General features: G+C 43.0%; 1 protein-coding gene across 3 annotated transcripts; it reads right to left on the reverse strand.

Annotated features, from left to right (window-relative positions):
* Nucleotides 1-984: 984 nt before the first annotated feature.
* ACOT9 (acyl-CoA thioesterase 9) lies at nucleotides 985-26,685 on the reverse strand. Of its 3 annotated transcripts, XM_045472902.1 has the most exons (17): nucleotides 26,046-26,174; nucleotides 24,433-24,662; nucleotides 22,242-22,342; nucleotides 20,276-20,302; nucleotides 19,606-19,651; nucleotides 17,074-17,244; nucleotides 16,782-16,819; nucleotides 12,892-12,975; nucleotides 12,135-12,238; nucleotides 6,086-6,159; nucleotides 3,929-3,996; nucleotides 3,082-3,193; nucleotides 2,829-2,919; nucleotides 2,568-2,653; nucleotides 2,064-2,151; nucleotides 1,756-1,906; nucleotides 985-1,302 (listed from the first exon to the last, which is right to left on the reverse strand). In XM_045472902.1, the coding sequence occupies exons 3-17, from the start codon at nucleotides 22,249-22,251 to the stop codon at nucleotides 1,214-1,216; spliced, it is 1,239 nt and encodes a 412-aa protein (XP_045328858.1). In that variant the 5' UTR covers nucleotides 22,252-22,342; nucleotides 24,433-24,662; nucleotides 26,046-26,174; the 3' UTR covers nucleotides 985-1,213. The 3 variants fall into 3 exon arrangements, with proteins under 3 accessions (XP_045328858.1, XP_045328856.1, XP_045328857.1); XM_045472900.1 differs by lacking the exon at nucleotides 24,433-24,662 and having other exon boundaries at nucleotides 26,046-26,685; XM_045472901.1 differs by lacking the exons at nucleotides 20,276-20,302; nucleotides 24,433-24,662 and having other exon boundaries at nucleotides 26,046-26,201.
* Nucleotides 26,686-27,266: the final 581 nt, after the last annotated feature.

Consider the following 27,266-nt stretch of genomic DNA (forward strand, 5'->3'; position numbering starts at 1 on the left):
ACACAACTCCCAGAGTCCCCACCGAGTCACAGGTAAATCTGCAAAATGCTGTACTGAAGGGCCCAGAGAAGCTCAGAATGGTGCAAGTACAGTGTGGGGAAACACCTTGCCAGAGAGGACTCTCTTCTTCCCTAAAGCCTGGTTTTGGTCTCTCCCGGACTCAATCGACCTCCCATCCCATCAAGAAAGGAACTTTGTCTTGGCTAGACTCATGAGAATACCTCCCTTTGGGTTCCTAGGTGACACTGTGATCCTGGACACAGAAAGCAGTCCCATGTACTGGTCAAGCGTGCCCTGGTGCCACACTGCCTGCCTCTGAATGCCAGCACCACCACTTACTAGCTGTGAGACCATGAGCAGGTCACTTAACCTGTCTGTGCTTGAGTGACCTAACCTGAGAGGGTTAGAGAACCTACCTCTAGTGGTGGTGGAAGAAATACATGAGCTAATACACGTCAAGTGCTCAGGACAGTGCCTTAGCACATGGCAAGTGTTCAGCAAGCATAAGCAGCCATTATTGTCACTGTTCCTGTTTTTGAATCAGATATATCCTGTCCAGCTCCGAGTAGAGTGTGAAAAGCTATCTGGTGAACGAAAGAATGAACACATGGTCCTGTGTGTCCTCATACAGATCATCTCTGAACACCTCCTTTTGGTATGGCTTTAGGCTTACAGCTTCCCACAAATCCTTCCAAATGCCTTACCTTTTGTTCGCTCCCTTCACCCCGACTTTTCATCTGCCTCCTGCCAACAACCAAAGCTGGGAAGGAGAGGCAGGCAAAACACAGAAGACTCATGTAGGGTTGATGGGATTTAGACAATACAGGGGAACTGCAGCGTCAGGCTTAAGGAATGCCCTCCAAATAACCTTGGCAGGAAACTGCACATACGGATAGCTTGTGATAAGCTTAAGAAAAGAAACGTTTCCAACTGCATATAAAGGCATTCTGCCCTCATTTCTTTACCACACAGGAGGTGACATGGTAGGTTTCTAATTTAAATTGTCTTGAGAGTGTTTATTGTTTAATAACTCCCTCTTCCTCCGCCCCACCCAGCCACTCTCTTGTTCTGCTTTGCTGATCATCCTAAAGGTTGAATACATTCTTCTTCTCAACAGAGGATGAGAATAAAGACTGAAACCAAAACACTTGATCGGGCTTTCACCGGGCACTATGCCACCGTGGAGGGCTGCTCTTAAACAAGCATGGTTTTCCTAGGGCTCCACAAGGTAGTCCTTTCTCAAGTTCGCCGGTACACTCATGGAGTTGAAATGCCGCTGCCCATCTAAATACAACATGGACTCTGAAAAACACAAAAGAGAGAACCATGGAGAAGCCCATGGCACCTTACAAAATCATTGTACGGACAGCTAGGCTACTTGGGAACACGAGGGCAACAAGGAGCGTGCAAAAATAGCTCTAGGCAGGCCCTGTCGGGCTGGGGGTGTGCAAGGATCCTGAGGGGTGAGCCTCGACTCGTGCCCCTTTCCTGTGGCTGCACCAGTCTCTGACCACCAGTGGCCACTTACAGCTGGACTGACCCTTCAGACGGTAGCCAGGTCAGGCAGAGCAGCAACGGCAGCCTGCAGGCCATGAGGCATCCTGGCCGTCAGGGCTGCAGACCCTCGAAAGCGCTATCTCCTAGAGATACGTTCTTGGAGCTAAGAGGCATCTCTATGCTTCCTACAACAATTTAAAAGAAGAAAAATTTCTTTATACGTTCTTCCATTCACTAAGGACAGACATTGCTGCTTACCTCCGTAGGTTCTGGGGAAAACCAAGGGCACTTCTTTTTCTGACATGAACGTGAAATGGAAGACATTGGTGGTCATATGCTCTTTATTCGCAAGAGAGGCCACCTCACTGTGCACTCTGACTTGAATGTAATTGTCCCGAGTAAAGCAAACCTAAGAGATTTAGACCTGATAGTTAGTCAAGTGCATTAGGAAGGGGAGAAAAGCCAGTCATAAGAGAAACCGTGGCTTTAGAATTAAAAAAAAAAAAAAAAACCTCTTCTGGGCCCAAGTGATAAAAAATTTATTTCATCCCTCATCGCACACCTACCTGCGAAGAAAGAAACAGCAGTGATCCAACCTCAACGGGTTTCTGAAACATGATATCATCCACTGCTACTACAAACGGTCGGGAACCACTAACAGACAAAGGCAGAATTTGGGTCAACCACAAAATTCAGATGATGTCTATTTCTCCCCTAACAATCAGCTGAAGCAAAATGTGAATGATAAGAGAATAAACCTAGGGAAGGGGCAAATAATCATACCGGTGAGAAATGGTAAGGGATGCCAATGTGACAAGATCACCACTCTATCTTTTCCTTTCTGCATTGTCATCACCTTTTCTCAGTAGGTCTTTAATGCACTAACTGACAAAGTCAGAGCAACAGCCTTTGAAAATAAAGACCAAGTGGAGGTGGTATCAGTGTGAAATTGATTGAAAAACAAAGCACATACCCCAACACATCCAGACTGGCCTAAAATTTCAACGGGGTACTGCAAACTGTCTCTCAGAAGTTGAATACTTTTACTGGCGCCACACTGCCAAACTCACCCAAAGTTACAAGCAGTAGCCCATCCAAGTTCATACGCTTTCCTCATAAGGAAACCACCAAAGATCCGATTGAAAATGTTCCGCTCCTATAGGGCATAAAATAATTATTAACAAATACAAGCTCATGACCACCCTCATATACAGAACAAAGGAATTAACAATGCCACAGAACAGAGGTCAGTTTGAAGGCGGATCAAATTTTAGATGAGAATCACCAAAGCAAGTTATCCTCTTTAGAAGATTTTTCATGGCTTACAATACCTGAGGGTGGCAAATTTCCAAGCTCTTCAGTTTTGAATCCTCCATCCACACAGCATGAGGGGGTAAAACTCGACTTTGAAAACTTATAGTCCTGTACAAAAGGAGATTCAGGAAACCCTCTTAATGCCATGCTTTTACTGATGAAAGGTAAAATATATGCAAACAACTCCCAAAATGTTGAGGCCCACATGGCTCTGGAGAAGGCCAAGGTTTAAATGCTTTCCCAACCTGGAATCTCACTATCCTAACTTACTTTGGATCGAGCGTGCTAAGAAACATCTCATGTATGGTTGTCCTCTCCTCGGCACTGGGAGCCATTTTCAGTAATGACGTGGAGCTGAAGGCAACCCTTCTCCCCTTGTTCACTAGAACACAGGACGACAAGGAGCTACGATCAGGAAGGTCCCACTGCAGCACTGCGGTTCCTGACCTTGGCTGCCTCGGATCCTACAAAGGCAGTATCTCCTGACTTCAAAAAGCCCACTGGAAATTGTACATATATCCCAAAGAAGGCTGCTGAGGCTACATAAAGTGTCCAGCGACTCCCTGCTTTCACACAGAAATTACACTGGTTCAGTGTGAGACCACTTAAAGACCACACTTAGACCATCCAGGGCGCCTGAGTGGCTCGGCTGGTTAAACGTCCAACTTCAGCTCAGGTCGTGATCTCAGGGTCCATGAGTTTGAGTCCCCCATTGGGCTCTGCGCTGTCAGTGTGGAGCCCACTTCAGATCCTCTGTCTCCCTCTCTCTCTGCCTCTCTCTCTCTAAAATAAAATAAACATTTAAAAAAGTTTTTAAAAAGACCATCCTGAGCCAGAGCCCTGACCAGCAGTTATTTCACTAAGATACATTTCCCATTTTACTAAAAATGAGAAAACAAATTTTTGCACTTAACAAATATTGTCTAATCAGGAAAACTGTTAAACTATGGATTCTGGAACCAAAAATAAGGTATTTTTAATTTCAATAAATTCTCAGCATGAGTAAGACTACTTGACTGGTATGAACAGTCCATATACATGCTCTTAAATAACCTCTTCTGCAGTACAGCTAGTGTGCTTTGCAGAACTGTATCTTATTATAAACAAATTAATATACATTCTCCTTGTCTAAAGAGTTCTTCTTCCTCTGGGCTTTCAAGGATGAGTGGATTTACAAATGCCGGCCTAAAGAGAAGAAAAGAAAAGAATACAGTTTAAGAGGCTTATAAATACAGTTTTCCCCAGGAAAGGTAGAAGGTGAAAAACTTACCCACTGGTTTCCAAGTCTCTGCTGTTTGTTTTAGGTAATGCTTACTCACTGTTTCATATAATAACCCAGGAACAAGTAAGGAGCCCTCTAGTTACAGAGTAAGCTGTATACTAGAAAGTTCCCATTATAAAAAGAACACTGCCTCTCACCAAAAAGTTTCCCCTGATTGTCATAATGAGGAAACAGTCAAAAATACGCTGTAGAATATTCTACAGGACAACTGGCCTGGACCCTTCCAAAAATGTCAACGTCTTCAGAGATAGAAAATGGCAGGGGGACGCTTTAAAAAAAAAACAACATAATAACTACATGCCATACATGATCTTCAATCAGATCCTGACCCAGGGGAAAGAGCTATAAAAGATATTTTAGGGAAAAATGGCAAAGTTTGAATATGGATTGTATATTAGATAATATAACTGTCTCACTTAAATTTCTTGGATATAATAAAGGCATCGAGGCTGTGTAACAGAATAACCTTATCATTAGGAGACAGATGCTGGACTATCCAGGGGTGAAGTAGTCTCAAACTTACTTTCAAATGATTCAGGGAAAGAGTGTGTACATGTGTGTATTTATAGAGAGAGGGTAAGACAAAATATCAAATGGTGAATTGAAGGTGAGGGCTCTCTGGGTGCTCACTGCATCATTCTACTTTTCTGAAGGTGGCAAATTTCTCAAAAGAGAAAACAGATAAAGGGGGGGGGTGCTTTCACTGTGGTAGAATCCAAAGATTTGATGAAACAACAATGGAAACAATGGGAGAGAAATTTTAAATAATTCCACAGGGCCGGAAAGGAGTCCCCCACCCAGGGCCAGCCCCTAGGACCCGCAGGCCTGCCCAGCCCAGTGGGAAAGTGAAGAGTAGCATTCTACATTCACATCTGTTTGACCTTAACTCACTCTTCCAAGGCAGTTTTTCATGAGGCAGCAAAGATTTCTCAATGAGGACCCCTACCTCAAGTTTCTAATACAAATTAGATTCCCACAGGCCCCCAGACTCTGTCCTATACCAATAGCAATCCTGTACTATTTCCTCCCAGCCCAGCACCCACCCCCCACAGTTCAACAGTTTTTTCCCCCCGTTCGAATGCCTTCCGGGTGACTGCTGTTAGGAACCAAGAATTCAACTTAAGGGGAAAAAAGTATGAAGCCAAATAAGTTAAAATCTGTAAAGTTCAATCTGACTTGGAATTGATGGTACATTAACTCACAAGGTCCGATATTTGTTGCTTTTTAATATACATCCTAACTCTGTCCACTGAAAAGGCTTAGAAATAATGACAAATGAGTAGAAAATATAGTTCTAATGCCCAGATTCTGGTCTCTAAATACCAGTACTCACTAAGAGGAACCCCAAGACTCCTCAGAGAAATGGCTGATTCTGGGCCTGAGGAAGAAAATGTGTAAAGTGAGCCCAAGCTATCCCACCGTACCAGAGAACAGGAAGACTGGTGCGGAAATGTGAAACAAGTTTACTCCAGGAGCCGGCTTAAAGGAGCTCCCACTGCCCAAACACAGTACGCTCTGAGCATCAAGAACAATGGCTGCAATTTACTGAAATACATTTACTATTAAAATCCATGAATTCATTGGGGCGCCTGGTGGGGGGGGGGGGGCTCAGTCAGTTAAGTGTCCGACTTTGGCTCAGGTCATGATCTCACGGTCTGTGAGTTTAAGCCCCGCATCAGGCTCTGTGCTGACAGTTCGGAGCCTGGAGCCTGCTTCACATTCTGTGTCTCCCTCTCTCTCTGCCCCTCCCCTGCTCACTCTGTCTCTCGCTCTCTCTCTCTCTCTCTCAAAAAAAAATAAACATTTAAAAAAATAAAACATAATAAAGAAAATAATACACTTTTAATAAAGAGATGAAGCAAATACGGCAAAAGTGTTAAAACTTCTAAGTCTAGGTGATGAGTATATGGAAATTTCATTATAGTCTTCTCTCCAGTTTTGTGTTTCTTTGAAGTCTTCCAAAATAAAGAATTAGGAAAAAACAGCAATTACCCTTGATTTTCAGAATCACGAGCCACCATTACAAAGGTTGCATCCAAAACAGGACAAAATTCATTGCCGTGTAACTAAAGAACAGTGGAAAGAAAATACAGACATAAGAAATACATTTAACAAGAGGACCTATGACAATTCTAATAGATGTCACGCATGCTTTGGAAAGGGCTGCAATTAGAAAAAGAAAAGTGCTGGGGCACCTGGGTGGCTCAGCAGGTTAAGCGTCCGACTTCAGCTCGGGTCATGATCTCACGGTTCGTGGGTTCGAGCCCCGCATCGGGCTCTGTGCTGACAGCTCAGAGCCCGGAGCCTGTTTCAGATTCTGTGTCTCCCTCTCTCTATGCCCCTCCCCAACTCATGTTCTGTCTCCCTCTGTCTCAAAAATAAATAAACATTTAAAAATTAAAAAAAAAGAAAAGAAAAGAAAAAGAAAAGTGCATCATTAACCACCATCTGCTGAGTTGCCAGACACAGAACTAAGCTCTGGGTGGGAATGGAGCAAGACCAAGAAGGCTGTGGTCTTGGAAAAGGAGAAAGACATCCCAAAATTCAAACAGTACACCATGCAAGAAGGGCTGGGATGGACATGACCTACGGGCTTTGGAAGTGTGCGTGACTGAGACTCAAGGGCAAGGGTCACAGAGGGACCCTCTGCATCACCGTCACTTAACTGTCCTGCATTATGCAAAGTTCTGGCTTTCTTGAGGCCTACCTGTCCTCACAATGGCACACAAAGCCAGGTGAAGTGCCCACCGCTCTCATGGACATTAGAATATTCAGGTAACTTCAGTATGCCAGCTACCAGCACACGTTTGTGCCCCCTTAGCTGAGCGTAGGGGGCTCCCAAGAAGGGGTAAGGATCACTGGTCATTCCACGTAATGAGTGAAATAGTTACAATGTACAAGCCTTTGAGGCTTTGAGGTATTTCTTCATCCTCTAGGAATCCGTACTTCCAGGGAAGTTATATCATAAAGTCCTATCATAAGCTGAGGGCATACTAGGCTCACTCTTCAACAAACCTCCTCACTAGTCCTCCTCGCTGCTGTCTGTTCAGGCCCACATCACCTTCCCCCTCAACCTTCTTCCCACATCTGCTCTAAGCTTGCTGGCAATATATATAAAGCTCTCCACGACAGAGTCCAGATTCCTCTCTGCTCACCAAACACGCCCCTCACACCTGCAACCTTTCCCTAAGCACACCTGACAACTTGGAGGTCTGGAATGTACCGTGCTGTTGAACTCCTCCCATCCATGCCTGAGCCTGGGCCTTCCTCACAGCCACCTTCCTCAAGACACTTCTCCCCACCCCTGCCCCCTCCCCAGGCAAAGGTCATCATCCCTTCCTTGGTTTGCCACCAGAGTGGAAACAAAGTCCTCCCTGAAAGTGGTACTCAATGTAACAGAGATGGATACTACTCCCACGGGGAACACTTGGAAATGTGCAGAACTGGTTTTGGTTGTCACACAGCTTGAGGGACATCACTAGCCGGGCAGGGGTAACCAAGGAGCTAAACACCTCACAGTGCGGGGGACTGTCCTGCATAACTAAGAATTTTTCCTACATCCAATGCCAGTAGTGCCTCTGTTGAGAAAAGCTGCATGATACTTAATATACTACAGATCCTCCTCGACTTACAGCGAGGTCACATCCCCACAAATCCATCATAAATTGAAAATATCTTAAGTCAAGAATGCATTTAATATACATAAACTACAGAACATCACAGCTTACCTAGCCTACCTTAAACACGCTCAGAACACTTATATTAGCCTGCAATTGGGCAAAAGCATCTAACATAAAGCCTCGTTAATAACAATGTGTTGAATATGTCAGGGAACTTATTTAATACCGTTCAGAGAGTATAAAACAGAAAAGCCATATGGGGACAGGCGGGTTGCAAGTGCGTCAGTCCTCTACCCTCCTGATGGCGTGGCTGACCAGGAACTGCAACTCACTGCCACTGCCCAGCACCACATATCACCAGCCCAGAAAAAGATCAAAATTCAAACTTTAAAGTACACTTTCTACTGAACACTCTTTCACACCATCATAAAGCCAAAAAATAAGAAGTCAAACCACCCTAAGTCAGGGACCATCTGTATATCATAATCACCAATTGCAGCACACTTTCCTTGAGGACAAAGACCATTTTTACTCACATTTGTATGCCTAGCACTTAGCACAAAGACTGGCAAATAGAAGATAATCAATGATTGATGATGTATATGAGTTGAGGCAGAAAATTATCAAGCACTACTAGAATGTAAACTGTAAGAGAATGAAACGTTGTTTAGCTCACTGCTATACACTGAGCACAGAACACGCATTCGATAAACTGCTAAGTGAATGTTAAATGAATGGACACGAGGAAGTGGGCTAGGTGACTCACACCCAGATGCTGCTTATGTCAAGGAGCCTACGGTGTAGTCGAAGAGAAAAGATGTGTTCATATGCTGCTCTGCGGAGGAGAAGAGCAGGTACCAGGAGAAAGAATCAGAAGTCATGGGGAAGGAACAGGCGCTATGAGCTGGAAGGATCAGGGAAGGATTGAGCATAAGGTGGCCTGGAAGCAGAGGTAGAATACGAATGTGTGGAGCCAGAACATGAGGATTTCAGGCAAGAAAAAAGAATAAGCAATGATACTCATCCTACTCACTCACTGTTTACATTATGGTTTATTATAATGAACACCTACTAGTGTCAAGCATCAAGAATGCAAAATTGAGGGGCCCCTGGGTGGCTCAGTCGGTTAAGCATCCAACTTCAGGGCAGGTCATGAACTCTCAGTTTGTGCTTTTGAGCCCCACATCGGGCTCTGTGCTGACAGCTCAGAGCCTGGAGCCTGCTTCAGATTCTGGCCTCCCTCTCTTTCTGTCCCTCCCCCTCGCTCACTCTCTCTCTCTCTGTCTCTCAAAAATAAACAAACATTAAAAAAAGAATGCAAAAATGAGTAACTCCCTATTCTTTGAATGCTCAAAATGTCCAGCAGCAAGCTCTAAGAAGGTATAGGAATAAGTCAGAGGGACTACAGTTGTAAAGGCAGGTGGGAGCTAGTTTGTGGAGCACCTTAGATCCTAACTAGTCAAAAGAGTTCAGACTTTAATCCACAGATAATGGTCACTGAAGGGTTTGGAGAAGGAAAGCAATGTGATTTAAGATTGCCTTTATAAGATCTAACTCATAAAAATCTGTACAATTAACAGAGAGAGCAAAGACTAGAGGCAGGTAGACTATTAAAAGACAGTTAAGGTACTCACAAAGGAGGCAGTGAGGCCTTGAATGAAACACAGAGGCCGAGAGGAAAGGGAAGAAAGAACTCTCTGGTGGGTTGCTATGGGTGATGAATTTGCAAGACTTGGCAAAAGGCTGTATAGGAAAGGACGAAATTAAAGATATGACAAAGGTTTGGACCCAGGGCAGCAAAGGGGGAAATGGAGGAGGATCAGGATTGGGAAGGAAGCTGAGGTACTCAGTTTGTCACACACCTGATTTAAGGTAGCAAGAGCACGTGTAGGAGGAGAGATAAAACAGGCGTGCAGAAAGATGAGTCTGAAGGTCAAGCCCAGAAAATATTTGGGACCACCTCCATAGTAATGATAATAAATGAACATTATTGTCAACATTTGATTAGTGGTTACTGTGTGACAGGCAATGTACCAACTAATTCCTATGGTTAGGTTGTTTTTTCATTTCATGCTTACCACACAATAAAACATAGTACTATTACTGTTTCCACGTTACACTTGAGAAAATGCAAACTCAGAGAAGGTAAGTAATTTACCCACATTCACATGGCTAATAAGCAGCAGAGTTGGAATTTGAACCTACATGTACCTAAACCAGAGGCAAAGCACCTACCGTCAAGCTTCCTATCTGGAATAGAAAGGATCACTCAAGTCTTGAGTTACTAGTCAAAATGGTCAATGAGAAATACAAACTTAAAACAGAAGTTTGTACTTGTCTGACAGTGATTTTCATTGGCCGTCTCCCCACAATAACTCCTGTAACTCTTTTCAACCTATTTGGCCCAGATTCAAATTACCTTGATTCCTATGGCAGGAATCTGAGCAGTCTAGGAATCAACCATGAAGATTAAAAAATGCAGACAAGGGCCGCCTGGGCAACCCAGTCGGTTAAATGTCCGACTCTTGACTTCGGCTCAGGTCATGATCCCAGGGTGGTTGCATCAAGCCCCGAGTTGTGCTCCTTACTGGGCATGGAGCCTGCTTGAGATATTCATTCTCATTCTCTCTCTCCCTCCCTCCATCTCCCTCCGCCTCCTCTTCCTCCTCCTCTTCCTCCTCCTCTTCCTCCTCCTCCTCTCTGCCCCTCTCCGTCCCTCAAAACAAATAAACTTAAAAAAAAAAACAGTGTGGACTAATCATAGCAGCATCCCCATCATGCTTACTGTGTTTTGTTCTAACAACAGTATTACTGTCAGCTATGACAACATGGAACTTAAAGAATCCAACTGCTTACAGAGAGCCCCAAATAAAAAACTACTTAACTATTTTGACAAAAACTTTAGTTACTGCAGAACAAGCTTTACACTTTTTCCAAAAGGTGAAGTACTTCATAATTCCAGAAGAGAAAAAGTCTATCTGAATAATGAGCCTACTAAATACTCTGGCGTAACTGAAGAAGTCATTCTTTTTTTTTCCTTATTTTTTTTATTTGAGCATAGTTGACAATGTCACATTAGTTTCAGGTGTACAACACAGTGATTCAACAAGTTTATACGTTATGCTGTGCTCACCAGAATGAGTCATTCTTTTTTTTTTTTTTTTTTTGAGAGAGAGAGACAGAGAGAGAAAGAGAGAATTCCACGCAGGCTCTGCACTGTCAGCACGGAGCCCAAGGCAGAGCTCAAACTCAACCACAAGATCATGATCTGAACCAAAGCTGGCAGCTTACCCGAGCCACCCAGGTGCACCCAGAATGAGTCATTCTTAAATAAATTTTCACAATGAAACGTGGGACATACTCTGAATTATCTGATTTCTGTGCTATTATCCTCTATGAGGTATTTGTTTCTTGTCAAATTTCTTCATTTCTTTATAACAGCTACTCAGAGTTCTGCTCCTTAGTGGGGCTGTTCCTAACTGCTACCTTTAGTCTAAGTGACTGTTATGGGTTGACTTGCGTCCTCCGAAAATATATGAAGTCCTACCCCTTGGTACCTCCAAACATACCTTTACTTAGAAATAGGGCCGTTTCAGATATAATCAGTTAAGATGAGGTCATATTGCAGTAGGGTGGGCCCTTAATCCCATATTACTGATGTCCTTATAAGAAGAGAAGAGGGGCACCTGGCTGGCTCAGTAGGTAGGGCATGCAACTCTCGATCTTGGGGTCATGAGTCTCAGTCCCACGCTGGGCACAGAGATTATTTAATAAAAAAGAAGAAGAGGAAGAGAGACGCAAAGACACAGACACCCAAGGGCGAAAGAGCACGTGGCAATGGAAGCCGAGATCAAAGCGTTCAAGCTGCAAGCCAAGGAATACCAAGGACTGCCACCAAACCATGAGAAGACAGGAAGAAGCAAAGAAGGATTCTCCCCCTACAAACTGTAGAGGGAGCATGGTCATGCTGAAGCCTTGATTCTGGACTTCTGGCTGCCAAACTGTGAGATAATTAATTTGTTATTTTTAGCCACCCAGTTTGTGGTACTTTGTTCCAGCAGCCCAAGGAAACTAACACAGTGACCAGTAAGTACCATTCGTGCCTGATGTAACTTAGACTTTTGTGAAATTCTCTGGGGCAAAACCAGAAATAAGCACCTTGACATGTAGCCATATATGATTTGAAAGTAATAAACAATGAACCGAGACACCAAACAAAGTGTCAGTCTTTGTCCAGGAAGAACACGTTAATAACCCACCATCTGCATGACATGAATTTTCAATTCTTTTTCTAGAACTGGTGAGCTATATACCTGTCATAGGTATAGCATAGGTAAAAAGCATAGGTAAATATGCTTTTCTTTCACTGGGACTAGCTGGTTGTATTGGAACAAGCCAGCAACCTTTAGACGAATACATACCTGAAACATTTGCATCTTCACTTCCATGGATGTCTTCCCAACCCAGCTGACATGGCCACTGAACTTGATGTCCTGTTCTGGACTTAAGCTCGTCTTACACATATCTGCGAAACAGAAAGTCAATCTGAGTTCAAACCACACCCCAAATTTTCCGTATTACAAAAGGAAAATTTCATTTTATATTCTGGCAAATTCCACCACTTTTCCTTTTTTCTTTTTTTTTAGTCTTCAAAATTAAAAAGAACGTTTTTGACATACAAAAGAGAACTGTATACCTTTTTGAAAAATGTAGACAATGCAAAGAATATAAAAACTAAAACTGGAGGGGCGCCTGAGTAGCTCACTCGGTTAAGCATCTGACTTCAGCTCAGTTCATGGTCTTGCAGTTGGTGGGTTCAGGTCCCACCCTGGGCTCTCTACTGATGGCACAAGGTCTGCTTTGGATCCTCTGTCTCCCCCTCTCTCTGCCCTTTCCCCACTTGCACTCTCCCTCTCAAAAATAAATAAATAAACATCGTGAAAATAAATAAATAAACAAACATTTTTAAAACTAAAAAAAATAAAACTGCAATTATGCAAAACCCTTCCACTCAAAGATCCTTTTAATAAATATGTATTTTAGTATATACCATGAGACATTTTCATACGCATATATACATAAAAATTTTTCCATAAAACAAAAATATTTCCTCTAATTTCAATAATCTCTTGTGATTACTAAGAATTCTAAGTATCCATAGAAAATAATATTGCTTACCAATCTTGTCCACCAGGGCTGTAACTATAGACAGAGGAGACGCCTTAGCTGAATGAATCTTGGTGTGCATGTAGCAAATGAGAACTGTAAGAAAAAAGAAGAGAACCAAAGAAAGGAAAAGCAAGACTATTGCTCAACATTTACAACTGAATCCCTGAATCCATAAAAAGTCTTATCTTGTTTTGAAGACCCAACCCCCCATATCCCACTAGCAGCCTTATCCTAGGCCCAAAGACTTCTACAAATTGAAGAGATTTGGGGATCTTCTAATCTGACTACCCACTCAATTTTAGATTTGGTCAAGAAGCCGAAGTCTAAAGCCCAAGCCCAGCAGGTGGCCCATCACCACTCCACAGAGACACACTGCCTCAATTAGAAAAAGAACCCAGCACATGAGTCCAACAGCATCAAACATCTTCATAAAAGAGAAACAAATCACAAGGACTCAACTATCTATTTTCCCTCTGACTCCTTATCATGAAGCAACCATTTCACTTAGAGCTATTCCTTCTTCCTCCTAACACCTTTGACTCCTACACCACCTTGAGACTATCTGTATACTTGCCATATTTTAATAAGCTAAGCATGCTTCTGTGCATTTAAAGTTGTATTATACTCCCGTGTTTAGTGGCCTCCCTGCTTCCCCCATGATTCATTCAAATTTGTATCTTCAGCCCTCAGGACATGGGTCTGCACCCAATAAATATTTGTTAAGTGACAAAAAAATCCTTCCATCCATGCACCTCCTAACAGATGCACTGGGGGAACGAGAGGCTAAAGGCAAGAAAGTCCACTTAAAGCCTCTGTGGTACCCATAGAATAAATCATATGTGGCTGGCCTATGTCAGTATCAATGGAAAAGAAGAGAATATTTTAATAATCTCTTCAATATGTTAATAATCTCAGGTCTCTAGCTTGCCTGACTGAAGATGGTACACCATTCACTGTAAAAGAGAATAGAGGAAGAATAAAATGGACTATTTTCAACATGTTAAATATGAGAAGCCTAGGGCATATCCAAATGGAGATGTCCAGTAGGTGAGAGGGCAAAGTGATCTGGAACTCAGAAAAGCAGGGCAGGAAATGTAGGTTCCTAAGTATTCCACATACTGATAACAAGTGAAGCTCTGGGAGTGTACAGATAAGCAAAAAAAAAAGGGGAGAAGACAAAACCCTGGGGATAACCAACATTCAAAAGATCACTAGGAAAAGAGGAACCTACAAGGGAGATAGGAAAGGAACAGCCAGAGAGGTAGAAGTGTCACAAAGCCCAAGGATGAGCTCAACAATATTTATCAGGAACCACAATAGGGTCAGGTAAACCTTGAAAAGCACCCATTAGATCACAAAATAAGGGGGAAAATGGAGAGCTTGGCAAGAGCAGTTCAATGGCTCTGAGGAACAGAAGCCAGCAAGTGTGAGAATGAGAAATAAACAGGAAGTCAAGATACAGAGGCAGTAAGAGCAAATGACTTTTTCCAACTCTTTCCATAAAGTTAGCTCTGAAGTGAAAGAGAAAGATAGTTTGACAGTGTTCTAAGGGAAGGAGATTTTACCTACTTTCCATTATAAGATGGAAGAGCCGTGAATATGTTTAGAAGGTGAGGGAATGTGAAGCTGAGAAACGGCTTGCGATATGAGAGAGAAAGATTAGGTGATAGGGCAAGTTCTTTAAAGAACTTGAAGGAACAGAATCAAGTGGAGAGGTGAAAAGAATGGCCATCAACAGGAGGCAATGAGGAAAAAACAGGTTAATGCCAAGGGAGTTTGTGTATTTAGGGACACCTAAGTAAACCAAAGTCAAGAGAGTGTGTGTGTGTGTGTGTGTGCATGCGCGCACGTGTGTGTGTAGTTTTTGTTAAAACGCCAATAAGAATGTTTAACCGAATTTATTTAATCTGAAGAAACATGCAGCTAGGTATAAGCCTAACAATGGACTCATTTCTATATTGTAGAAGTCATTAGACCCTTTCTTTAAAACCATTCCCAACAGTTCAGTCCAAAAGTCATTAGTGAGAGCAAGCAAGGTAGCCCAGAGTAAGGTGCTAAAGCCCAAACAGGGCCGGAGGACATAAAGAGAGATGGCAACAAAAGCGATGGCCCAGCATGTTGCAGCTTGAGCACAATGAGGAGGGTGACCCAGCAGAACAGGACCTGGTATGAATCCCAGTGAGGTGAGGGGAGCATCCATGAGAGGCTAGGGGTGGCAGAGATAAGAAATGAGCTACATACAGGGGGACCTTACCAAATAAGTAAATAGATTTAGAATAATGGAGCCAGCTGGAAAGAGGAATTACAAATATGAAAAGGGGGAAATGAATGAAACTGTGGTGCTGATCCAGAATTGCAACTGCCAGTGTGAGCCCATGGTCTTCAGAGATGGATAAATAGACAAACATAGATATAAATTTATGTGCATGTGCAAATATTCTCCAGCTTGTCCACTGAAAGAACATGGGAGCAGTGACACCCCAGCAGCAGTGACCACTCCCAGTACCCCTATCTTGGTTTCTAATTACCATTCCCCATCAAAAACAACCAGAGCTCCTTGGAGATTTGGCTGATTCCAGGACTGAGGCAGGGAAAGTACAAATGAGCCTAGGAGGTCTTATTGTGCCAGAAAGTAAAGAAGTGCTCAAATAATGATGGGGACACATTAAAAAAAACACAGAAGTCAGCTTGAAGGGACTGGGACAGTCCCGGCACAATTTGAGCACCACAAGAGATGACAGCGACATATTACAATCCATTCAATAAAATAGGAATCCTTGAGTCCATACTGATTTTAAAATAATACACTGGAAGTCTGAGAAGGAATGGAATGTTTATAAGATCTGAAATTACCTGCCAACCAGGTACTTATTAATTACAAAGGCGCAAAGAGTAACTTTACAGTGAAGAACCCCGACATACACTGCCTTCATCAGAGAACCAAAGTTAACATCCCAGTAATGGGACAAATGAGAATTATGCACCAGTTGATGAGATGCAATAAGAACACATCATCCCTTCTGTGATGTTCCTGCCAAAGGTGCATGTCTCAAATCCCATCTTGGGGAAGCATAAAATAAATCCAAATTGAAAGAAATTGTACAAAAGAACTGGCCTATAACCTTCAACAGTATTAAGGTCATGAAAGTCAGAGAAATACTGAGGAGCTATTCCTGACACAACAATTAAATGCAACATGTGATTAAGAAATGGATCCCTTCTGGGGCGCCTGGGTGGCTCAGTCAGTTGGGTGTCCGACTTCGGCTCACGTCATGATCTCACAGCTCGTGGGTTCGAGCCCCATGTCGAGCTCTGTGCTGACAGCTCAGAGCCTGGAGCCTGCTTCAGATTCTGTGTCTCCCTCTCTCTCTGCCCCTCCCCTGCTCACACTCTTTGTGTTTGTCTCTCTCTCAAAAATAAATAAACATTTAAAAAAAAAAAGAAAAGAAATGGATCCCTTCTGCTACAAAGGACCACTGGTGAAGGCTGAGTTGCGTCCAAGAATCAAACAGTCTAATGTATCAGGGTTAACTTCCCAATGTTGACAGTTGTATTGTGGTTAGGTAGGAGAATATCCTGGTTTGTAGGAAATACTGTTCTCTCACATGATTCAAAGAAAAAGAATTCTTTGTACTGTACAAACAACTTTTCCAAAAACTTAAGACTTTTTGAAAAGTTATTAGAAAGAAGGACTACTGGGATTATAACTGTTGAGCAGGAATCTACATTTTCAGGAAAAAAATTATGACAATTCAGAGGCAATAGTTGCCCTTCTTTTACTGCTCTTTTAGAATGTCCTCATCTGGGCAAGTTAAAGAATTAAAAAGGCCCTTTCCAGCCAAATGATTCAATATATAGCTATAACTATCTATTTAGAAATACTAAAATAATACCAGTACCTCCTAGGCTGTCAAGATCCTCAAGAATCCTGCCAAATCTGTGAAACAAAGAAAACTGTGATTAAATGAAAATCATGATGATCACCCCTTAAAAAATGAATAACACAGTTCGGGTGGATGAAAGGTTCTAAAATTGCGGCGAGGGCCGCACGACTCTGCAAATATACTAAAACCACACAACTGCACACTTTACATAGGTGGACAGTATGGTGTGTAAATTACATCTCAAAGTTTTAGTAACAAAAGAAATAAAAACAAATAAATGACATAAATAAAAAGAGTGCCCTTTTACCTGATGGTGTTTTGAACAGTCAAGTATTTCTCTCGTAATTCAGGCTGACTACCCAAAGGCAAGAGAACCTCGATATAACTGTCTTTCATTCTCCTGGGTGGCAGTCCTTTCTGTGACTGAGCCAAAAAACTCTGAAGTAATTTTCTTTCCTCCATTGCTTTCACATGGTCTCTGAGAAGAAAGGAGGCAAACTACATGAAACACAGGGGGCAGTGCGATCCCACATGCCATTGACATTCAGGCTGGTCAGACCCTATCAAAGAAGGAAAAAGGTCTGGACCTGCTCACCTTCTCTTCCTTCCCTCCATCCCCACTTGGCACTCAGTGAAATTAAAAACTTTCTGTTAAAATGTCTTGGGCTTATAGATAAAAAAGGTAATACATACTTGTAAGTGATATAAATATACTTAAACAAACCACATATTCACCCTTATCAAAAGGTGCATTCAAAAAATAGAATATTTCAAATCAAAATTAAAAATAGAGGGATGGGCACAAATACATATATGGGCTAAAGAACAAAGTGGCCACTGAATCCCATATCCCCATTTCTCACCTTGACAATTCTCACATTCTCTGTGCCCCCAACTCACTCTCTCTCTCTCTTTCTCTATGTCTATGTCTATGTTTATCTCTATCTCTGCCTTCGATTTCAGGAAACAGAGACAGAGGAAGAAAAATGAACTATATCTAAACGAAGTATGAAAGGCAAAGCAAAAGGTAAAGAGGAAAAGTACATGAAAAGGAGATGGGAAGGGAAGACAAAGAAATGATTAAAGTGGAAAAGAAGAGACAGAGCGCCAAGGGGATAGGAAACTAAAATGCTGACAATGTCATTAATTAAGATAAGCTTCACTTATGAAGTAGTATCGCCAGAAAGGTTTAGCCTACCAAAAGTATAAGAGATAAAGAAACAAGTTAAACAGCACCAGGGAAATCCTGAACATGGAACGTTCTACACAACAAATGGCTTGGTCTCTTTAAAGTCAAGCTCATAGAGACGCCTGGGTGGCTCAGTCGGTTAAGCACCTGACTTTGGCTTGCAGTTTGTAGCTTCAAGCCCCACAGTGGTCTCTGTGTGGACAGCTCAGAGCCTAGAGCCTGCTTCAGATTCTGTGTATCCTACTCTCTCTGCTTCTCCCCTGCTCACATTCCATGTGTGTCCATCTTTCTCTCCCTCTCTCTCTCAAAAAACTAACTAAATAAATAAACATTTTTTTAAAAAAAACTTTAAAGTCAAGCTCATACACAAAAAACAGGAGGGAGAATAATTGTCTACTATTCTAGACTAGGAGCAACCAAAGAGTCATAACCACTAACACAATATACAATTCTTTATTGGATCTTGATATTTTTTTAAGCTATAAAAGACATTTTGGGAACAGTTGAGAAATTCTGTACGGATGAGTAATATACTATGAGGGAATTACTGTATATTTCATCAAGTAAGAGAATATCTTGTTTGTTGGAGATACACACGATTGCTGACTTTGTTACACAAGAGAACATATTTATTTATTGGAGATGTATGAAGTGTCATGATACCTATAATTCACTTATATGAATAAGTGAATTACAATTCAGCCAACATATGCATATTGGCAAATCTGGAAAAATGTAAGTACCAATCAAGATAGTAGGGACAGAGGTATTCATCTTTTCTACTTTTCAAAACATTGAAATTTTTCATATAAATAGCTAAAAAAGAAGTCATTAGATAATTTCTATACCAACAATAGATTATTGTATGTCTAGTGATTGCTTTTTCTTTTTATCTCATTTTAGTCTCAAAATTCTGTGCACCAAGGGGGATATTATCCTATTTCACAGCAGGGAAATACTGAGAGATCCGGTTAACTGTGAAGTGACAAGAAGTAATAAAGGAGCCAGGCTGCATCAAATAGAAAAACCAAGAAACCTGAGTTTTAATTCCCAAACCCTGATCCTTAATTCATTCATTCTCTCTCTGAGTTTCAGTTTCATCATATGTAAAAAAGGGATAGGAACATATGCCGTAAGCATGTCACAAGTTTTGTAGAGAACCATTGAGGTAATATACTTGAATGCACTTTGAAAAATGTAGAGTACAGGTAAATGACTTTATTTTATGACAAGAATGCATCAAATGATGAGTATGTTGGAATGTTGGTCTTCTCCCCAAGTAAAAAAAACCCTCTCAACCCATTTCCAAACACAGGGCTCCCTCCACCCCTACAATGAGACCATCAGCTGAGCCTAAATACAGCCTGGCATACCACTTTATTTTTTTTTTTTTTTCAACGTTTATTTATTTTTGGGACAGAGAGAACAGAGCATGAACGGGGGGAGGGGCAGAGAGAGAGGGAGACACAGAATCGGAAACAGGCTCCAGGCTCTGAGCCATCAGCCCAGAGCCCGACGCGGGGCTCGAACTCACGGACCGCGAGATCGTGACCTGGCTGAAGTCGGACGCTTAACCGACTGCGCCACCCAGGCGCCCCGATGGCATACCACTTTAAAGGTGAAAGGATGAATGAGCACAAGCGTGCTTACCTCCAGTTTGTGGAGACTCCTACTATCTCCCGCAACTTATCACGAACTGAAACAAAAATAAAGAGTTCATTCCAGGAAACAAAAATACTAGAATTGGATTATGGATATGAGTTGAAGAACTATAAAAAGCGACCCATGCACTCAAAAGCTTTAAAGATCCATTAATTTCCATTTAATGCCACAAAAAACAGCTCAAGGAAGGGATCAAGCCTGTGCTTCCCAAAAACGTGAAACAACTAACTGTCTCCTTAGTGAGAAAAAGAATACTCTGTGCCAATCACTGGGATTTACATACACAAACAAAACAGGGTAACTCCAATTATTCATCGGGTGGGGTAGTATCAGTGTCAGTAGGAGACCCTTTATGATGGAGATATTATGACCAAAATCCTCACCTAGCTTCTTATAGGCAGTTGGTACAGCAGATGGATTAGTGCAGGGACTGACAGTGATACTCAAAGAGGAGTCTCATTCTAACTGATCTTTCATATATTTATACTATCCTAATTGTTAGAAAAGTTTAAGCCACAAAAGTGAAGCAAAGATGTAAATCAAGGAAAAGCAAAGAATGTAATTTAATGTTAGTTAATGCCCAAAAAGTGCAAGAATGAATTAATGCAAAGAAGCTTAAGCACTTAAAGAAAAAGTCGATACTAATTACCACACACACCGTGATTCACATGTATAGGTGAACATGCTATATGGATAAAAGGAAAATAAATTAGATAAGCAGTAGAAATTCAAGACTAAAAAATAAGTCTATAGGATTTCACATGTTGATGTCATATGTTTTTTTCCTAGCATTTATATAGGACTTAAAAGTATATATTCCAGGGGCGCCTGGGTGGCGCAGTCGGTTAAGCGTCCGACTTCAGCCAGGTCACAATCTCGCGGTCCGTGAGTTCGAGCCCCGCGTCAGGCTCTGGGCTGACGCTCAGAGCCTGGAGCCTGTTTCCGATTCTGTGTCTCCCTCTCTCTCTTCCCCTCCCCCGTTCATGCTCTGTCTCTCTCTCTGTCCCAAAAATAAATAAAAAAAAAAAAAAAACGTTGAAAAAAAAAATTAAAAAAAAAAAAAGTATATATTCCAGTTATGGGAAATTAACCGTAGCAATACTTGGTCCTTCAAAGGCTAAGTGATCAAAACCAAATATGGTTAGATAACATGCACTTAAACTTTAACGGAAAAATAGTTGATTTTTCTATCAAATAATTGTTACACACCATAAATTTGGTACAAACTCTAATTACAACTAAATCAGAGAGAACTGCAGAATATATGGGCATACCTCATTTTATTGTATTCACTGTGCTCCACGAAAGTATGTTTTGTACAACTTGGAAGGTTGTGGCCACACTGCATCACCGCCATTTTTCCAACAGCATTTGCTCACTTCATGTCTCTGTGTCACATTTTGGTAATTCTTACAATATTTCAAACTCTTTCGTTATTATTATATTTGTTAAGGTGATCCGTGATCAGTGAGCTTTGGTGGTACTATTTAAACTGTTTTGATACGTACACTGTGTTTTTAGACATAGTCCTATTGCACATTTAATAGACTACGGTGTAGTGTAAGCCTAACTTTTAAATGCACAGGGAAACAAAAAAATTGATTTCACTCACTGTATTCACTTTATTGCAGGGGTCTGGAACCAAACCTGCAATATCTCCAAGGTATGCCTGTAGCCACTAGTAAATGTGTCTTATTTCTGACTTTTTTCCCTCCTGAGTTCCTTGAATAAAAGAATGGACAGGAAGTATGCCAAGTAGTACACAGACTACCGATGCTCACTGACATATAATGATTATTACTAGTTTAGTCAGCATATGAATAAAGGGGGTAGTGAGGGCCAAGAAGTAGAAATTTTAATTAAATATTTGGGACACTTGGGTGGCTCAGTCGGCTAAAGTATCCGGCTTCGGCTCAGGTCATGATTTCATGGTTCGTGAATTGGAGCTCCACAACAGGCTCTGTGCTAACAGCACAGAGCCTTGAGCCTGCTTCAGATTCTGTGTCTCCCTCTCTCTCAGCCCCTCCCCACTCATGCTCTGCCTGCCCCTCTCTCTCTCTCTGTCAAAAATAAATAAACATAAAAAATTTTTAAAGAAATTTTAATTATATATGTATATGCGTATGTATATACATGTGTACGTATATATATAATTTGTACCTTTTGAAGAAGCCACAATTTTGTTCATAATGAATACTCCTAAACTGATAGAGACAGCCATAGTTTGCATATCAGACTAGAAATTGAAATTAACTTCAACTGAGCATGGATTAACTGTCCCTCTAACAAAACTATAGATCAGGAGCATTTAGTTGCTGCAACTGAAGGGTCCATCTCTTATGCAACAGGTCTCTTTTTTTCTCTGCTTTCCCCTTCAGTACCAACACACAGAAAGTGGAAGCCATTTAATTAAAAGAGCTGTCTCCCAGGCTCCTAGGAACCAAAGCTCAAATTCTGAATGTGGTCTCTACCCAAAGTTATTCTGACCATCTTATAAATGAGAAGTTTATGGAAAAATCTACGTTTAGTAGGTCTCATTCGCCCTAAAGTACTTATCTGTATGCCTCCCAAATAAGACAGGGTTTTTCACCACGTGGACCTAAAACACAAACACCCATGCTTGCCTTCATGCATGTGGAGGACTTTCTGTTTCTCGGGATTCTCGGATCCTTGAGTGAGTCCTCTGCCAGGAGCACGCAGCCCCTTGCCCAAGGTGGTACAAAGCCTACAAAACAAGATAAAAAACACTAGAGTAGGTTCTATGGCGTTCGGGCAACCCCCAAAACCAGCGCCTCCTCCCAAAACAATTAACCATTCCACACCCTCAGTATACACTTTCTTGTAAGGATCTGTACTTGTTTCTCCAGGGTCTGTATATTTGCATATGAGGCTACTCCATAAATGTAAACATTTCATGAGAGAAGAGACCAACTAGCTAACAATCTACAAAATAAATAAAAGATATCAACCAGGTTTAATGGATTTATTCTTGCTTTTTTATTAGCTTCAGAAGCCCTGAATCAATTTGGTAAACAGCTGAGTAAATTAATTATGAACATTTATTTTGTTCTTTATTATCACACCATATTTCCTCAATAAATAAGCTAAATCCAATTATAAGTTAATAAACTTTGAAAAGAGAATTAACCCTTTCCAGACTCAGAGTATTTATTGTGGGCAGAAATTTCCTAATCCCCAAACAAAATAAAAACGATTTACCCAAATGCACCTAACCTAGTCTGCCAACACAAGTTGTTTAAGTTGGTTTTGGTTCACTATTTCTTAAGTGTTGACTCCTAACCACCATCATATCATGGATAACACATATATAATATCAGAAATTGACAAAGTAATCTGAATGCACAGCTGAAGAAGGCAAGGCACTGACAAGGTCAAGAACTCCAGGTACTATTACTCATTCTAGTTCGAGTTATTAGTAAATTCTTACTACCTCATGCCGGGACAAGTGAGGACTAACTCCACTATGCCGCCCACCCCCCCCTCCCCGCCAAAACTTTCTTCATCTGTAAAACGGGGTAATTATAGTACCTATCCTAAGGGACTGTCATAAGGATAAAGAAGTTCACATTCACACATGCACACACGAACACATCTGCAGGCAAGCTGCTCTTTTCACAATCTCAGGCTACTTCCCTTTTACATATACAGCGCTGAGGTGGAGGGAGAGGAAGAATGGTTTAATCACTACCCAACACCTCAGTACCACAGGGTTACTGGCTTATTCCCTGATAAGACCTAGGGAGTTTTACAGCAAAATCCCTAGGCCTTTAGAAGAAACCGTCAAGAGGCTTTGGGACACTCAGGCCGTAGGACTCCATGATTAAAACTTTCCAATGAAAGGAGACCAAAAAGCCCAATCTCTTCATGGCTTGCCTAAGAAGTCACAGAAGTCACCTAAGGTGTGAAAAGAAGGGTCTTAGCTCTGTTCTGGGTCCCAAGCTTAGGGTAGGTGTCTGGGAAGAGTTTCCAGTACCGTAGCAGGCAACGCCATTCATAGGCCCTCCACCCCGGGGAAATGCCTCAATTTAGAAACTAAACGAATTCAGTGACTCTTTCCTGAGTCTGGAAAAATAAGCTACAAAGACTGCACACTAGTCAAATAACCTAATCATCTTGAACAGTCTGTATTCATTTATGAACTCTTTGCCTCATTAAACAACTAACAGAGTACCTGCTTAAGGTTCAACAGGACTCACAAGAAAGGAAAGCAGGTTTATAAGAGTTATTAGTGCAAAGAAAAAGACTTCCAAACTGGGGGAGAGGAGATCAAGAAAGTTTTCCTGGGAAAAGGCACATGGCAAGATCATGGAGCTTTGTAGAAGGCCCTTCACATCATGTCCAATGTAAGCTAAAGTCAACTGTGGCCCTTCCCATAATGACTTTCACTCTGTCTAAACAGTGCTAATAAAGCTTTTATTTTTAAGTGCTATACACAAGAGAGAGACAGAGAACCTTTTTCAACTGATAGCAAGATCCACAGGAATAGTGAGGGAGATCCAGGACCCCTAAGACAAATGACGGAGATCAGTCATTCAGAACCAGTATGGGCACACAAGGAGAGATGGCGCACCCGTAGCATGATTCCAGAAGCTGGAACAGGGGTGAGGCCCCTGGGGGCCCAGCCAGGCAGAAAGAAGCTGGAGACAGCTGGAGTGCTCAGCTGAAAAGGTCTGAGGGAGAGCCAGACTTGTCCTAGAGTCTAAGTCCCGAGGCCTTAACTGGGCAAGCTGGGAGGTGACACACAGAAAAAGGCATCCTCCTTGTCCAAGTAGCCTAATAAACCCCCCACCTCACCTTACAGGGCCTTGCTGCTCATTCAAGGTAAAGTTCAAATCAGCACCAAAAGTCCTAGGTGCTGGAAGCCGAGCTACCCAGCCTGAGTGGCAGGGCCCGGGCTGTGGACGGATTGGTGACTGCAAGGCGGCCCACCGACAGCGAAGCTTCTTGTCCTCCCACTTTTAGGTAATTCGGCCTTAAAACTACCTGGGGTAGTGTCTGCTGGGGAATGGCCCTCGACAGGCCCTCTGGGGAAAAAACCATTAGGAAAGAAAATAAGGTTCCGCCAGAAATTGTGCGGCCTTACGTTTAGCCCTTGCCATCCCCCATGGAGACTCCTCTACTTACAGGAAGGATAGCCTCGTGCCTTTGCCAGCAAAGGCGGCCAGCAAAGGAGAGACATATGGATTTGAAAGCCTCACTCCGGCAACTAAGGAGTGTATCTCTGGGCACAAGTGACTTCAACCCGTAGGCCCACCTGGCCCCCCGGAGGCATTCCAGATGATGACTGAACCTAGTCGGTTAAGCTACAGAATGGTTAATTAATTCCTAGGTGCACCATCTGAGAATGTGTGAGGCAAGGGTTTCTAAGGCGTTTTTGGCCCCTTCCTGGCACCTTGGACCAAGGTGGTGCACCTTGCCTCGGTCTCATGTGGTTAGGAGGTCATGTCCCTGTAACTGTTCCACTTGAGGTGTTGAGAAATGGAGGGCCTTTCATGAGAATGGCAAAGCAAATGCTTTATAGACTATAGATAATTATAGACAAATGCAGATGCATAATGGAATAATGTAAGAAATTAATCAATAATCAAAGGGTATGCGGGAAATTTAGGGGAAAATCGCCATGTTCTTTCTTAAAGGTTGATGACACATAGGAACATTTTCAAAATTAGGTAATGTTAAAAAACATACACGACGTATGTTACAAGGAAATCACTCGCATATATAATGCCATGTTTGCTACAATAAATCGGCCAGTTCAACACACTGCGATTGTCTGTGTCTATTTTTATTTTTGTTTTTTATTTTAGTTTTGTTCTATTTTCACTTTTTCGCCCACGCCATTCATCCTTCGGGAATCCCTGGACCTGCTGGAGCTGGACTCTGGCACCTAGGCGCACAGTCCTGACTGAGGTCCCAGCAGCCCAAGAGGTGCCCCGCAATCTCTCCCCACCATTACAATACACTTAACCCGGAGTCCAAGTGGGTCAAGCACTTAACCCTAAAAGTGCTCTCCCAAGGAGGGCAAAGAGCTGTGAAGTAAGGTGGAGTGCTAAACGCCAGCTCTCTCACAAGCGGCTACCCCCAAACCACACCCGTGATGAGCAAAGAGAAAGGAATTTCAGGGAACACCCAACTTCCTCCCTCAAAGTGCCGCTTCGCTTTTAATATCAAACTCCGCTCCAGAAGTGGGGGTCGCGGTGCTTCACTCGGGGGCAGAGGGCACGCGTCCAGGCGTCGTAGCGGAAGGCGGGCGCCCTTCTCATCCGGCCCCACTTTCTTCCCCCCCAAACCACTGCATCAGTCTCGCCAGCCGGCGGCCGGTTCCTAGCGCCCGGACCCGCTAGCAGCGCGGAGGGCGGGCGCCGGCGACCCTCCCGAAAGGGCCACGCCGGACCCCTGCTACTTACCGCAGCGCCGCCTGCCTCATCTTGCCCTGAGGCCGCGCGCGCGACCAGAGACCCGGGCCACGCGAGACAGCTGGCGGAGGGAAGTCGAGAGTAAGGCGAGCGCGAGCGCGGGAGCAGACCTCGCCCTTCACGACCGCACTCTCGCGGGGGCAGCCGCCCAGGGGCGGGGCCTTCCAGCCCGGAGGCGGGGCCTTGCTGACTGGGGGCGAGGGCTCTCTGCGGAGCGGGGTGGGCTCCGGGCGCCTGCAGCCTCGCTCATTGGCCGGGAGCCTGTCTCTGCGGAGTTTCCCACTGGATCGGCAGCGCCGGGCGTGTTGCTGCCCTCAGGACAGGCCTATCCCCGCCATCGTTGATTAAAGGCCCCACACATTATGGCCAGGGAGCGGCGTGGAGGCGAGGAATCCTCGGAGCTTGTCTCCGTTATCACGCTTCGCGGAAGGCCGCGCCACCTTGACCCCCACGCCTCGGCTCCCAGTCTGTGGTTCTTGCGCTTAGCTGCACGTCGGAATCTTCTGGGCAGCCTTACGGAATAGTGATCCCTGAGCCCCACCCTCTGGGGATTCCTATTTAGTTAGGGGTCCGACAGGATCTTTAGAACGTCTAAAGGCGCCCTGAGGTGATGCTTTACATAAGCAAAGTTAGGAACCTCTGACCTAAATGGAAAAACATTTCTATTCTAATCTTAGCCTTCCCCCTAGTGTTTGAAAGTTGGAGATTTTGGCTGGCCCAGAAATATTTAAAGCCAGAGTTTTCATGATTTTACCCTACGACCTGATTCTCCATTTCATTCAAGGAATTTTTATTAAACCGTTTGCAGTGCGCCAGACGCTGTTGTAGATGCTGGGTATGCAACAAAATAGACAAAAATCCCTGCCCTTAGGGAGCTTAGCTTTGAAGGAAAATAAGTCAGCAAGTTAGCAAATAACATAATTTTAAACGTGATAGGGGCGCCTGGGTGGCGCAGTCGGTTAAGCGTCCGACTTCAGCCAGGTCAGGATCTCGCGGTCCGTGAGTTTGAGCTCCGCGTCAGGCTCTGGGCTGATGGCTCAGAGCCTGGAGCCTGTTTCCGATTCTGTGTCTCCCTCTCTCTCTGCCCCTCCCCCGTTCATGCTCTGTCTCTCTCTGTCCCAAAAATAAATAAACGTTGATAAAAAAATTTTAAACGTGATAAAGCAGTCTAAAGAAACAAAACAAGGTAATGAGAGAGGATCTTTCCAAAAT

Source organism: Leopardus geoffroyi, chromosome X, assembly GCF_018350155.1.
Source record: "Leopardus geoffroyi isolate Oge1 chromosome X, O.geoffroyi_Oge1_pat1.0, whole genome shotgun sequence".
NCBI classification, from domain to species: Eukaryota; Metazoa; Chordata; class Mammalia; order Carnivora; family Felidae; genus Leopardus; species Leopardus geoffroyi.